Source organism: Megalobrama amblycephala, linkage group LG6 (assembly GCF_018812025.1).
Source record: "Megalobrama amblycephala isolate DHTTF-2021 linkage group LG6, ASM1881202v1, whole genome shotgun sequence".
NCBI classification, from domain to species: Eukaryota; Metazoa; Chordata; class Actinopteri; order Cypriniformes; family Xenocyprididae; genus Megalobrama; species Megalobrama amblycephala.
The window spans coordinates 44,853,344-44,869,310 of NC_063049.1; the positions used below are offsets into that span (position 1 = coordinate 44,853,344).

Consider the following 15,967-nt stretch of genomic DNA (forward strand, 5'->3'; position numbering starts at 1 on the left):
TACACACTAACTAAAGTCATAATCAACCACCCCTTTAAAATAGTTATTTTGCTCAGATTTGCCAAAATACCAAAATCTGCAATCAAAAAGCAAAACATCTGATGATTATGAGCTCAAGCATTTCTCATCAAAGTCTCCCAAGACCAAAACTGTCTGGTAACCAAATGATATTTCTCTAAATTAACGATTATATTCACAGGCTAATGTATGTTTGTATTACTCATGAATTTTGTTTTAACAACACAAGCAAACATTATGCATGATTTACTGGCTTTTGCATCAAACGAACCCTGCAATGTTTTTTCCTCTGTTTTATCTCTACAGAAATGTGGTTTGATCTGTCGGTGGATAAACAGCTTTTGCTGGATGTTTGTCATTGATGCACGTCAGTAGGTTGTAGTTGAAGCGTTTCTTCATTTTCTCTCCTTCTAATAAGAAACTCACAATCTTCCACTCCACACAAAACATCTTAAAGAAGTGAATCCATCAACAGTCAAATATGATTGACAGCTCACAGCACTAGATTCAGATATCTAACCCAATAGTTCACTCTTCTGCTGTTAGTTTTCATTCTGGGCCAGAATTAATTTGAAAATGTAAGATCAGCAAAAGCTTGTTGATTTTCGTGATCTTACAGGAGATGGATGTGTGAGCGGAAACTAACCGAGGTTGGGGGAGGATTCACACTTAACCAGATAAATATCACAGTCCTGTCGTGTTTTAGATCAATCTGAATGTTTTCAGACATTTTCAGTGAACCGATGAAGAAAATGTTTCTTAAATTTGTTTTGTTCTGTTTGTGTTTCTGTCGTCTGGATGGTGAGTTTTAAACATGTTTTTATGGCTTCAGTTGTTTCTGTTTTGGTACCATGTGATGAATTACTGGTTAAATTAGTTAGAGAAGATTAACATTCACTGATAGTGTCAGCGACGGTGGCTGTATTGAAATAATCTAATAATCCACACAGTTTACAGGAGAATCATGAGGAGAAACACAACTACGTAACGCAGACGATACCGGACGATGAACTGAACTGAACTCAGGGTTTAAATAACAGGTCTAGGATTAATGAACTAATGATAGAGAACTCAGGCAAATGGAAACAGAGAGAAAACTAAACCTAAACAGAACAAACACGTTACAGTTAGTCTCGTATAGAAATAATTGAACTGTGATTTTACTGTCAGATCAAGATCAGCTCTAAACTCAGTTATTAGTGATTGAATAATTAAAATAATATAAATATGAAGCTCAGATACTCAACAGTATTAGTTTTCATGTGACATTGTTCTGCTGCAGAATATTATTCACTTCACATTTAAATTATTAAATGCATTTTAGTGAAGCTTCATCAAACCAACATCAAGTGATTTTAAACGACAGGTTAAATAACTTTTTTAACCTCACCAAAGATAAAGACTTCAAACTTTTTCTTTCTCACACTGTTGATCTCTAGTGTATAATCTCCAGTCTGTTCATCTCTGATGTCTGTGATGGTCAGAGATCCAGTTTGATTGTCCAGCTTCAGTCTGTCTCTGAATCTCCCATCAAGATCATCATCATATACAGTGAATCTGTCGGCCGTTACATTGATTTCAGCTATTAAAGTGTTTCTAAACCTCCACTGAATCACATCAACATCCTTCATTTCAGTAAAATCAGATTTTAGAGTGGTATAAGATCCCTCCCTCACTGACACTGACAGTAACGTCAATCCTGTAAAACCAAAAACACACACAGAAGAAACACAAACAGGGTTTGTCAGATTAATACTGTGAAATCACTTCACAATGTTTTACTACATTAAATTGTTTAAAATGTCAGTATGAAATAAACAACAAAAGAAACAAAATTATAGAATAATTAATTTAAATTTTGCCATTAAACAACAGGTTAAATAATTTTTTTAACCTCACCAGGGATAAAGACTTCAAACTTTTTCTTTTCCACACTGTTGATCTGCAGTGTATAATCTCCAGCTTGTTCAGTTGTGGTGTTTCTGATGGTCAGAGATCCAGTTTGATTGTCCAGCTTCAGTCTGTCTCTGAATCTCCCATCAAGAACATCATCATATACAGTGAATCTGTCGACCCGTTTATTGATTTCAGCTATTAAAGTGTTTCCAAACCTCCACTGAATCACACCAACATCCTTCATTTCAGTAAGATCAGAGTCTAGAGTGACTGAATCTCCCTCCTTCACTAACACATACTCCTCTTCATCTCCAAACACACCCGAAGAACAGAGTTTTCACAGATTAAAGCTTTAATGGCAAAATTTAAATTAATTAATCTATAATTTTGTTTCTTTTGTCGTTTGTTGTTTATTTCATACTGACATTTTAAACAATTTAATGTAGTAAAACATTGTGAAGTGATTTAACAGTATTAATCTGACAAACCCTGTTTGTGTTTCTTCTGTGTGTGTTTTTGGTTTTACAGGACGGATATCAGTGTCAGTGTTTGTGTTGGATCAATATTCAGTCACTCTAAACTCTGATCTTACTGAAATGAAGGATAATGATCAGATTCAGTGGAGGTTTGGAAACACTTTAATAGCTGAAATCAATAAACAGGCCGACAGATTCCCTTTATATTATGATGTCCATGATGGGAGATTCAGAGACAGACTGAAGCTGGACAATCAAACTGGATCTCTGACCATCACAAACACCACAACTGAACATGCTGGATCTTATACACTGCAGATCAACGGTGTGAGAAAGAAAAAGTTCAATGTTGATAACCTTGATGAGGTTAAAAAAAGTTGTTCAACCTGTTTTTAAGGACAAAATTTAAATTAATTCATCCATAATTCTGTTTCTTTTGTTGTTTTATAATATTGTTTTTTTTTTTTGTTTTTTTTTCAAACTGATATTTTAGACTATTTAATTTAGTAAAACATTGTGAAGTGATTTCACAGTATTAATCTGACAAACCCTGTTTGTGTTTCTTCTGTGTGTGTTTTTGGTATCGGGATCAGTGAGGCCAGTGACAGTGAAGAAGGGAGATTCAGTCACTCTAAACTCTGATCTTACTGAAATGAAGGATGATGATGTGATTCAGTGGAGGTTTGGAAACACTTTAATAGCTGAAATCAATGTAACGGCCGACAGATTCACTGTATATGATGATGTTCTTGATGGGAGATTCAGAGACAGACTGAAGCTGGACAAACAAACTGGATCTCTGACCATCACAAACTTCACAACTGAACAAGCTGGAGATTATAAACTAGAGATCAACTTTAGGAACACTTATTTCCGTCTCGCTGTCTTTGGTGAGTTAAATATTTGTTTCACCATTTTATGTTCTAATCACGATACAATTATTAATCCAAACACTATTTTGATTCTTTTCTGTCTGTTTTTGTTTTATAATATTATTTATTTGAAATTTAAATATATCAAATTATTTACTTTTAAAAGCAACCATAAAGTTAAAATCCCTCTGCGGTAACACTTTAGATTACAGCCCGGAAAGTACTGAGTAATTACAACAAATTTACAGTGTAACTTTTGATAATTATAGTGTACCTATAAAGTAAATATGTGTAAGTTTAGGGGAACAATATGTAAAGTCTTGGGAATAAAAGAGTAACAACCAGGAAAATAACAAATTATTTATACTGTAAGTATTTTAGAACTAAGGGGTTCTTATACTGTTATGATAGACAACAATCTTACATTTGGGAGCAATTTAGCGAGAAAGTGCATTGATTAAGGCAAGTAGAAAGAGCTATTGCAATCTTTTTTAATACATGGGGAAATATGCTTTTGTTTCATGCAGTTAAAAGTTATTGTGGGCCGTAAATTACAGTGGAGCTTGTTACCCTCTTGTTTCATGTAGTTACAGGGTAAGTAAGCTAATTTAAAAAAATGCAAACAATCTGTTATCACTCGGAAACCTTTATTTGAAAAACAACTTATTTCAAAACAGATTTAAAGTTACAACACTTCTTATTCGTTTCTCTTGCTTGGCTTCCTCCTCCTCTTGTTCCTCTTTTTCTTTCTTTCCACTGATGAATCTTAAGAGGGAATCCCATGTCTATTCTGTAAGAAAATACAGTACAGCCGGAAACGTGCTCACCGTTTACTCATCTTTTACCCTCATGCCATCTGAGATGTATACGACTTTCCTTCTTAAGATTCATCAGTTGAGAAACAAAAAGGAGGAGGAAGCCAAGCGAGAAACAACAACAACCAACAAAATGTGTTACTTTCTGTCAGGACTTTAGAATTTGAAATGAAAAGTTGATTTTTTTTTAAAAAAATGAATAATAAGTGTTGCAGACCTGTTTTTAATTCAGCTGTTTTTCAGAGTCAGTGATATCAGATTGTTTGCGTTACTTTAAAAAATTATTATTATTTTTTTACTTACCCTGTAACTACATGAAACAACAGTGTAACAAGCACCACTTTAATTTACGGCCCGTAATGTCATACTTACCCTGTAACTGCATGAAACAAAAGCATATTTCCCCATGTATTAAAAAAGATTGCAATAGCTCTTTCTACTTGCCTTAATCAATGCACTTTCTCGCTAAATTGCTCCCAAACGTAAGATTGTTGTCTATCATAACAGTATAAGTACCCCATAGTTCTAAAATACTTACAGTATAAATAATTTGTTATTTTCCTGGTTGTTACTCTTTTATTCCCAAGACTTTACATATTGTTCCCCTAAACTTACACATATTTACAAACTCTGTTTCTGTTTGTGATGCAGATGAAATGTCAGTGAAGAAGGGAGATTCAGTCACTCTAAACTCTGATCTTACTGAAATGAAAGATTTTGATGTGATTCAGTGGAGGTTTGGAAATGAAACCACTTTAATAGCTGAAATCAATAAACAGGCCGACAGAATCACTGTATATGATGATGTTCTTGATGGGAGATTCAGAGACAGACTGACGCTGGACAAACAAACTGGATCTCTGACCATCACAAACATCACAACTGAACATGCTGGAGATTATACACTACTGATGAGGGTTTCACAGAGATACTCATTAAAAGCATTTAGTGTTTCTGTCTATGGTGAGTAGAGATAATTTGTCCTGTTTTTCAAATATTCTTGTTTTTAACAACTATTTACATATTTATTCACAAACACCACAACTGAACATGCTGGAGATTATAAACTAGAGATCAACTATTTCAGCAATATATTTTATATTCGTCTCACTGTCTTTGGTGAGTTAAATATCAGTTTCACATGTTTTATTTATTACAGCTATATCTGAAGAAGTATCTTCTCATGACTAATTAGTTAAAATGACTAACTACCTTAAATGTACTTTCTATTAAATTATTTTTAAATGTTCTGCCTTTGATCAGCCTTGGTTACTGATCTGATCTCAGTTTGATGTTTTTATTCCTCAGACTCTGTCCACTGTTGTGGTCCTACTGAAGCTGTGATCCGATTGGTTCTCTCTGCTCTGGTGGGCGTGGCTACTGTCATTCTTTTGGTTTATGACATCAGATCCAGAAGAGCTGAACGAGATCAAGCACATATTCACACATCAGGTGCCTAATGGTGTCATTTCTCACAAACTGTATCTGCATATATAAATATTTGTGAGATTTATTATTTTATGGCTATATGTGTTCATCTTTTTCAGAAAGTATTGAAATCTGAAGCAGAATGTTGAACTTTAAAGGTTCTTCATAATAAATATTAATGATTATTAGAGCTTCTGCTGTCTCTCTTTCAGTGTCAGATTTGTGTAAATGTTATTTGTAAGTTTCATTGTTTATATTTCTCTCACATAAGACACACAGATCTCACTTTACTACTACTGCTGTTCATTTGCGTTTGTATTTGCTTGTTTTTATCAATAAAGTTTTCTCACTCTGAGGTTCAAGAGTCACTCCATGTTTTATTACACAATTTCAGCAGTGCACCACATATATTAACTCTTTCCCCGCCATTGATGGGATTTTCCGGCTTTACAGGTTTTCACTGTTATGTGGTATGGGGCGCTGTTAGGCATCTCCTGAAAGAGTACAGAATCTCCGGATCAAAACACAGGCAAAGAAGAAGCAGAAACAAGCAATAGAAGCATTGCTGACGCACATAAATAACACGATCATCAAAAATTAAACAGCATATAAATCAAAACTGCCTAATGTTAATGAGTGAAACCCCAAACCAGGACGAGCTATATGACTGTGAAGCTTTGAGGTGTTGATGGACTTGATCTACTCCATCTGTGTTTTGATCATCGCTCTAAATCCCATCTGGATGAAGTCTTTGACAAAAACGTGATTTTCTCAGCTTTTTTGCTCAAAATGTTGCTCTTTTATGAAACATACACACATTCAAGTCTTGATCAAAACCAAAAGTGTTTTTTTCCAGCGGCTAGCATACTTTTCCAATTGTTTTTAATGGAAGCGCCACGTTTTTTAAAGGCCAGGATTGTAACGAGTGTAACTGAGCTGCTTTTTCACACTCAAGAGTTGAGCACTCCGTGTTTTTCACTGGTCGCCTCGAGTTGAAGAATGTTCAACTTTGAGTAAAACGCAGCGTTCATCACTGTCACTTTTTAGCCAGCCGTCCAATCAGAGTGGAGGAGGGGCGGGACAAATACAACACTGACCAACCACCACATTCTGCTTGTACAGCGTCAACAGATGACAACAAGAAGCATAATAACGAAATAAAATAATTTAAAACAAGAGCCAGAGCAAATACTTTAGATTGTATTGACATTTTATATAGAAACAGTACAGAGACAAACTATCTGTGAAATGTGATGCTAGTAACACTTCCAAGGATATTCCATATCACACCGTTGCACATGGTTTGTCTTAAAGCATATTAAAAACACCACATAGACATATAAATAACATTAAAAACTTGATTTTCACCACAGGGGGACTTTAACATTTCTGCATTTGACATTAAGTGCTTATGTTGTAATTTAGAGAAATTTTTAAGATGGAAAAACATGGTTTTACAAATGCCAGAAATATGGCTTTCTAAAGCATTTTTTTCCAATTGTTTTCAATGGGAGCGCCACATTTTTTTAAACGTCAGGAGCGTAAACAAGTGTAAAGTGTTACCAGCTAACTTTTTAAATGTTCTACTACTTTGAACTTTTTAAAGTTACTTTTTTACATTTGAGATCATCTCTATCACTTTCACTGATTGAGCAGATTCCCTTATTTCGAGTGTTTGCAGTTATTGCTCTTATTTCGGTTTGTGCGTATGGTGCCAGTAATAAGATCCTAAAATGATCTGCACACTTATTAATGAGAATTAATTTCATGCATTTCTCAGTGTCACTTCATAGAAACTTTAGTCATGTGTCTAATCACTCTGTTGACTTTTCCTCCTGTTTTGCTGTATCTCAGTTTGTTAACGTCTCTCTGTTCATTGCTGCAGATGTTCAGGTCTCAGATCTCTTGGGATTTGAGCTTCACTCAGCAGCATTAGCAGGGTTCGTTGAAGCCGCTGGTGTCCTCAGCATGTGGCATCGGTTATGCTGTATTTTGACCTTGTGAAGGTCGTCAAACCCCCCGTTTTGCCTGCGTTTACTGGTTTCAGGCTTTGCCTCCCACGTGCTCATCTTCCTGACATCATCGCCCTTGTGAAAAAGAAGTAGCATACTTTTAATAAGGGTACATCTTATTGCAAAAATAATATACTTTAAAAGAATATATTGAATGTATGTCTTCGGACTCTTAAATGCATGATAGTTATGATGAAAATGCAATGCAATTAGTTGAACTTAAAAGTGTTTTTTTTTTTTTTTGCAACTGATGAGCATTTCTGGAAAAAAGTACAAAATGTAGTGTCTTTGAAGATTAGAAGATTTGAAGTACACTTCCAGCAATACAATTAAGAACACTTCTTTTTCACAAGGGCACTACTGTGACACACTGCAGTTCTGAATATGAATCAACTGCATTTTAATGAAAATGATTTTCTTTGTTTCTTTTAACAGTGTGATGTCTTGAATGCTGTCATTTTTCCACTAATTTGGAAGGAATGCCATAATACAATACTATGTATAAACTAAAATATAAATAACTAAAGCTTATTGGTTATTTTTAAAAAGGAGGAGGAGCCCTTCGAGATAAACACTATATGATCAAATATATTAAAATTGACAAAGTTTGTGTCAATCCCTTTAAGTAATGAAAACTTGAAATTATGTTCAACCAACAAACTACACTGAGTTTGAAGAACTTAATCAGTTTTTTTTAGTTGATCACTCAAAAAAAAAAAAAAAAAAAAGTAATTCAACATAATTAAGTGGTGGCCCTGGAAATTACAGTTTAAATTACACAAAATACTGTATAATGTGTCCCAATTTAGTATTTTCTCAGGGGAAAGTTTTCTTGTTTATTATTGTGTATAGAAAAACAAATAAAACTAATGAGCTGAATTATAATGTAAACATTTACAAATAATGTTTTTCTTAACTCTTTTTGATAATTTTCACAAAAATTTCATGGCCAGCTGAATATTTTGTTGTATGAATATCTGAACATGCAATATATCAAAGGAAAGAACAATGCCTTTGCTTAAAAAAAAAAAAAAAAAAAAAAAAAAAAAAAAAATGAATCGCTTGTTTCTGCTTCTTCTTCGTCTGTATTTTGATCTGGAGATTCTGTACTCTTTCAGAAGATGCCTAATAGCGCCCCCTACCACATAACAGTGAAAACACGGAAAGATGGAAAATCCTGTCAATGCATGGCGGGAAAAGAGTTAATAATGTAAAGCTTATATATGCTTATATGCACTGCTGAAATTGTGTAATAAAACATGGAGAGACTCTTGAACATCTGAGTGAGAAAACTTTATTGATAAAGACAAGCAAATACAAACACAAATGAACAGCAGTAGAAGTAAAGTGAGATCTGTGTCTTATCTGAGAGAAATATAAACAATGAAACCTTACAAATAACATTTTTAAAAATCTGACACTGAAAGAGAGACAGCAGAAGCTCTAATAATCATTAATATTTATTATGAAGAACCTTTGAAGTTCAACATTCTGCTTCAGATTTCAATACTTTCTGAAAAAGATGAACACATATAGCCATAAATTAATAAATCTCACAAATATTTTGTGAGAAATGACACCATTAGGTTTCTAGGTGTGAATATGTGCTTGATGTTGTTCAGCTCTTCTGGATCTGATGTCATAAACCAGAAGAATGACAGTAGCCACGCCCACCAGAGCAGAGAGGACCAATCGGATCACAGCTTCAGTAGGACCACAACAGTGGACAGAGTCTGAGGAATAAAAACATCAAACTGAGATCGGAGGGCTGTTTCATAAAAGATGCTAAGAAAAGCGAGGATTAAACTCCAAAACCTGACTTGAATGAACCTAACAAATGAGTTGGGGCTAAAGCGAATTGAAGTTCACGCAGTCCCGCTAATTCGATCCAGGTTTATCTAGTCAAGATAATTTCGCGTGCGTGCTTTTTTTAAGCAGCCCTAGAGGTCGATCATGGATCAAATCGATCCACCATAGGAAACAGCATACATTTTGTGCTATTTTATGCATTTGAGACATGGTGTTTTCCTCAGTGCATAACTTACTTTTCACAAGTTTATTGTCTATCTGTAAATGTTAGAAAGTAATGCAAATATTTCCATTTTACTGCTAAACTTCACAGTGAACGAGCGCTGCTGCGCTAAACAGACGGAATGCAATAGAAGCGCACTAATTCTAAAATCATTTCACTAAAATATTTGATGTTGGACATTAAATGTGTCTTATGTACAATTTTAAACCTACAAGTAAGTGTATTTTTATGATAGTAACTGTAAATGGACTATTGTAATGGGGTAAATCAATATACTTTGGGCCAGTTACTGAGTTTAGATTCATCTTACCAATTAAAATTTAGTCTGTGCATATTTATTTGAATTTTTAATTTTGTGATTTTAATTTCTGCTCTTCTAATAACCATAAAGGTACTACTGCCAAACAAAACCAGAGAGAAATGTATTCATATATTTTATATATGAATTTAGCCAGTAAGAAAAGAAAACCTGTAGGCAGTGTTGGGCACGTTACTTTAAAAAAGTAATTAGTTATAGTTACTAATTACTTCTCACAAATAGTAACGGCGTTAGTAACTGAGTTACATCATTTTAAAAGTAACTAATTACCAGGGAAAGTAACTATTGCGTTACTTTTTATTTTTATTTTTAAATATGTCAAATAACTTGAATGCCCCCAATATTAAATTTAAGTATAAGAATAAGATATTCTTGATCCGACTCGTGACTCATGATCCGCTCTTGCTTATGAAATTTCTCTACTCTAATACGTGTTGGTAGCCATTAAAGAAAATGTAGTTTCATATTTATGCTTAAATAGTCCTATGTTATGTTTTAAATTAATTTACTTGATTATGAAAAGTGAAGGGCATGAGTAAGATGCATCATAAGATGTGCAATATATCGGGAGACATGGAGTGGGTCAGACATGATTTTGACCACTTCATTAAGTTCTGTTTTGTAGAAAGCCTTTCTTTAAAGTGAATTTCGTTTTGTAAAAATTGTATCTTAATTTTAATCAATGTTTCATCAACCAATTACCTGGATTTAATAAATACGAAGCAAATATAGAAGACAATATAATCATGGCAGGCGCGGACGCGATCACTGGCGCGTGAACTGGAGCGCATCTTATAGGCTAAATGAACCGAAACTCAGCATATAGGCTGCTTGCCTCGCAGGCATGAGAAATATTTCTACAGAAAGCTTGAAATATCTAAAAACGAAAAGAAATAGGCTACTCTGATTATGTAGACTAAACCGAAAGAAATGTGCATTCTCTCTCAAGGCGCGTCTACTAACAAAAAAATATTGCGCCATTGACTTTAGACTTTAGACCAGGTTTGAGTTGGTCTATGGCGCAGTCTATTTTCAGCTCCTTAAAATAGCAATGCGCCGGCAATGCGCCTGAACACACCTCTTTTTTAGACCAGCACGCCCATGGGCGCACTAACTGGCGCAAATGCATTTACTAATTTAAGGACGTGGCGCTGAACGGGAAAACGCGAACGGCGCTGGACGCAAACTAGCAAACACACTTGCGCTGCGCCTTGCGTCGCATTGCGCCCAGGGTATTTTAGGGCCCTATATATATATATATATATGTTAATAAAGTCAAATAATTGTATGTGAGAGAGTCAGCTGTAGTATCATTGCATTCCTATTGGTCAGTGTTAGAGGAGCTCAGCTTAAGCCGAGACTTCAGCTTCAGACTGCACGATTTTAGCCCCAATTTTAGCTCGCCGACAGGTTTTGAGAAATCGCCGACAAATGCCCGAAATCACAGGCAAATCGGTGCTGGTTCACGCAAGTGAATGAGCAAAGCCACGATCTGAGAGAATCGCAGATGAGTCGCCGACGCCCGTGAGATATTTGGCATGCTAAATATCTGGATCTGTAGGCGATTCAAAATCCTGCTGTGTCAAAAGTGTTCTGACTGAAAACTACATCTGCAATGACTGACAGCCAATGAGAGAGCAAGATACAGAGCAGCGGGGGGTATGGGGAGGAGTTATAGACCACAATCCTTGTTCCTCGCGTCTCCCCAACCATTTCCTCCTCCACATTCTTCTTTTCTTTTTCTTGTTTTCGCTGCAAATCAGCTGCAAATCAGTGCACAGGCAATTCGTATTACAAGCTTCTTGCGGGCTACCGTTTTTAATAATAATAATAATAACTCCGGTCTTGCACGCGTGATATCGCATTGTTTCCTTGTCACATCTCGCGTGTGTTTGGTTGTGAAACGTAGTTTGCGTGTCAGACGGAGTTGTCGGCGATTCTTCCTATTGTAAAGTCATGCAGTGTGAAACCTTCTGTCGCCGATCCATCGTGCAGTTTGAACACAGCAGCGACTGAATGCTGGCCAAGATAGTCATGCAGTGTGAAAAGAACAGTGACCCGACTGCTTTGAAAATTGTGCAGTCTGAACTCGGCTTAAGGCTGACAGTTAGCCTGCTCCGGACCAGGCTAGTTTCCCAGCATAAGTTGCCAGAGTAACTGAGTTTGAACTAATTTAAGTTTGTTTTATGAAACAGAATTCGCTGACAACAAGTCTGACTAAGTAAAATAAGCCTGGCTTTGTTTTCTAATCTTGTTTTATAAAACAGCCCTCAGCTCAGTAACCAAGACTGATCAAAAGCAGAGCATTTAAAAAAAAAAAAAAAAAAAAAATATATATATATATATATATATATATATATATATATAAAAAGTAAATTTAAGGTAATTAGCAATTGTAACTAAGTAGTCATGATAAGATACTTATTTAGATCTAGCAGTAATAAATAAAACATGTGAAACTGATATTTAAATTGCTGAAGACAGTGAGACGAATAAAATAAGTATTGCTAGTTTATAATTTCCAGCATGTTCAGTTGTGGTGTTTGTGAATAAATATGTAAATAGTTGGTAAAAACAAGAATATTTGAAGAACAGAAGAAATGATCTCTACTCACCATAGACAGAAGCAAATGCTTTTAATGAGAATCTGTATGAAACCCTCATCAGTAGTTTATAATCTCCAGCATGTTCAGTTGTGATGTTTGTGATGGTCAGAGATCCAGTTTGTTTGTCCAGCTTCAGTCTGTCTCTGAATCTCCCATCAAGAACATCATCATATACAGTGATTCTGTCGACCCGTTTATTGATTTCAGCTATTAAAGTGTTTCCAAACCTCCACTGAATCACATCATCATCCTTCATTTCAGTAAGATCAGAGTTTAGAGTGACTGAATCTCCCTCCTTCACTGACACTGACAGTAACGTCAATACTGTAAAATCAAAAACACACACATAAGAAACACAAACAGGGTTTGTTTAGATTAATATTGTGAAATCACTTCAGAATGTTTTACATTAAATTGTTTAAAAATTTCTGTTTGAAATAAATAAAAGAAACAAAATTATGGATTAATTAATTAAAATTTTGCCATTAAACAACAGGTTAAACAATTTTTTTTAACCTCACCAGGGATAAAGACTTCAAATTTTTTCTTTCTCACACCGTTGATCTCCAGTGTATAAGATCCAACATGTTCAGTTGTGATGTCTGTGATGGTCAGAGATCCAGTTTGATTGTCCAGCTTCAGTCTGTCTCTGAATCTCCCATCAAAATCATCATCATATACAGTGATTCTGTCAAACTGTTTATTGATTACAGCTATTACAGTGTTTTCATTTCCAAACCACTGAATCACATCATCATCCTTTATTTCAGTAAGATCAGAGTTTAGAGTGACTGAATCTCCCTCCAGCACTGTCACATACTCCTCTTCATCTCCAAACACACCTGAAGTTTTTCACAGATTAAAGCTTTAAAATCACTTGATGTTGGTTTGATGAAGCTTCACTAAAATATTTTTAATAATTTAAATGTGAAGTGAATATTCTGCAGCAGAACAATGTCACATGGAAACTAATACTGTTGAGTATCTGAGCTTCATATTTGTATTATTTTAATTATTCAATCACTAATAACTGTTTAGAGCTGATCTTGATCTGACAGTAAAATCACAGTTCAATTATTTCTATACGAGACTAACTGTAACATGTTTGTTCTGTTTAGGTTTAGTTTTCTCTCTGTTTCCGTTTGCCTGAGTTCTCTATCATTAGTTCATTAATCCTAGACCTGTTATTTAAACCCTGAGTTCAGTTCAGTTCATCGTCCGGTATCGTCTGCGTTACGTAGTTGTGTTTCTCCTCATGATTCTCCTGTAAACTGTGTGGATTATTAGATTAAAGATTATTTCACTACAGCCACCGTCGCTGACACTATCAGTGAATGTTAATCTTCTCTAACTAATTTAACCAGTAATTTAAATCACATGGCACCAAAACAGAAACAACTGAAGCCATAAAAACATGTGTAAGACTCACCAGTCAGACGCCATAAACAAAAACAGAACAAAACTAATTTCAGAAACATTTTCTTCATCGGTTCACTGAAAATGCCTGAAAACATTCAGATTGATCTAAAACACGACAGGACTGTGATATTTATCTGGTTAAGTGTGAATCCTCCCCCAACCTCAGTTAGTTTCCGCTCACTCATCAGTCTCCTTTAACATCACGAACAAGCTTCTGCTGATCTTACATTTTCAAATGAAGCAGGAGAGAAAACGAAGAAACGCTTCAACCACAAACTGCTGATACGTATATCAACCACAAACACCCAGCAGAAGCTGTTAAATCAAACCACATTTCTGTAGAGTTAAAAATAAATAAATAAAAAAGATAAAAACATTGCAGGGTTCACTTGACGCAAAAGCCAGTAAATCATTTATAATGTTTGCCTGTGTTGTTAAAACAAAATTCACAAGTAATGCAAACATACAGTAACCTGCAAATGTAATTGTTCATTTAGAGAAAAATCATTTGGTTACCAGACAGTTTTGGTCTTGGGAGACTTTGATGAGAAATGCTTGAGCTCATAATCATCAGATGTTTTGCTTTTTGATTGCAGACTTGGGTATTTTGGTGAATCTGAGCAAAATAACTCTTTTAAAAGGTATAACCGTTTCTGATTTAACTAAACCCAAAACTAGTAATACAACTTATAAAAAGGAAACCTACTGCAATAACGTAATCTGTCTAACAAAACATAACTCAGAGACTCACATGGAATGCAAAATATCATATTTATATAAAAAAAAAAACCATTCAAGTAAGCATAGCAATGGTTATTTAATTTTGACCTTTCATCCTGATAATTCCCACTAAATCAAAAAGAACAAAAAAATAAACAGAATTCAAGATAGATCATGTATGATCATGAATGATGATGGTATGAAATGGTGTGAATAAAGTCTTATCTGAGTTCCATTCAAGTTCTCACAATGTCCAATAAGTCCTCCAGCCAGCTGCCTGCTGTACTCAAACATCAAAGTTCGAGATAGATCCGTACAAAGGTGATATGGAACAGTTGAAGAGTTGAGTTGAAGAGCTTCTATAAAATCAAAGATATAATAAACAAATAATCCAAATAATGTATTATAACTTTACACACTTCCAAAACCAAATGAAAAGAGAAGTTAAACACATTTTATACACAATATAACATCACTTACTTTCAGTTGAGCATTAAAACAAATGTGTCCCAACCAGGACTCAAGAAGCACATGGCAAGGTCATGCTTTAGCTTTTGCATGCTACACCTCCTTCTACCCTATTACCTGACTTATACTCTAGTGCCCTCTAGTGCCCCTAGTGGTGAGGAAGAGCAACAACCCTATAACAGGCTTGTGACCTTTATATATCACCCCCCTCAGTGGATGACTGGACACTCCCATAGAAAGGGTTCATGTTTTGAACATGACAAGTATCAAAAATGTCAGGATTATCAAGAAATTAAATAGTATAATTTACAGGGCCCAAACACTTACACACTTTAGCAGGACCTTTCCATTTTGGAGACAGCTTAGCCATGAAACCATCATCAGCTTTCGACAGAGGGTGGGTACGAAACCCAGATGAGATCACCTTCTTTATAGATAGCCTGTTTTCTTCTCATATTATAGTAGTGTCTCTGCTTAGCCTGAGCTCGTTGCACATTCTCTTTAACAAGCTGGATGAGGCTCTCCTGTATCTCCACTGTATTGTATGTGGGATTGCTAGGATTGGGTGGTTTTGTTAGAGCTATTTCTAGTGGTCCTTTTAGTTTACATCCCAAAGCAATTTCAGCTGGGGTAAATCCAGTACTCTTTTGCCAGGCAGTGTTAACAGCAAACCTGAACACTGATAGCCACTTATCCCAGTAACGATGATTGCCTTTGACATATGAAGCGATCATGGTTTTAAGGGTCCTGTTAGTACATTCTGTTAGGTTGGTTTGCGGATGATATGCGGTAGTCAACTTTTGTATGACACCCCATTGTTTGCATACAAGATTTAGGAGATTCGAGGTGAATTGTGCCCCTCTGTCAGATACTAGATAGACTGGAG

The 15,967-nt window shown here is 35.2% G+C and overlaps 2 protein-coding genes across 2 annotated transcripts in view; both read right to left on the reverse strand.

Moving 5' to 3' along the window:
* LOC125270828 overlaps window positions 1-15,967 on the reverse strand; it is a 455,327-nt gene that overhangs the window by 415,488 nt on the left and 23,872 nt on the right. The window lies entirely within an intron of this gene.
* LOC125269631 lies at window positions 8,766-15,815 on the reverse strand. The gene is made up of 5 exons (XM_048192561.1): window positions 15,506-15,815; window positions 14,862-14,972; window positions 12,996-13,316; window positions 12,484-12,798; window positions 8,766-9,250 (listed from the first exon to the last, which is right to left on the reverse strand). The coding sequence occupies exons 1-5, from the start codon at window positions 15,813-15,815 to the stop codon at window positions 9,108-9,110; spliced, it is 1,200 nt and encodes a 399-aa protein (XP_048048518.1). The 3' UTR covers window positions 8,766-9,107.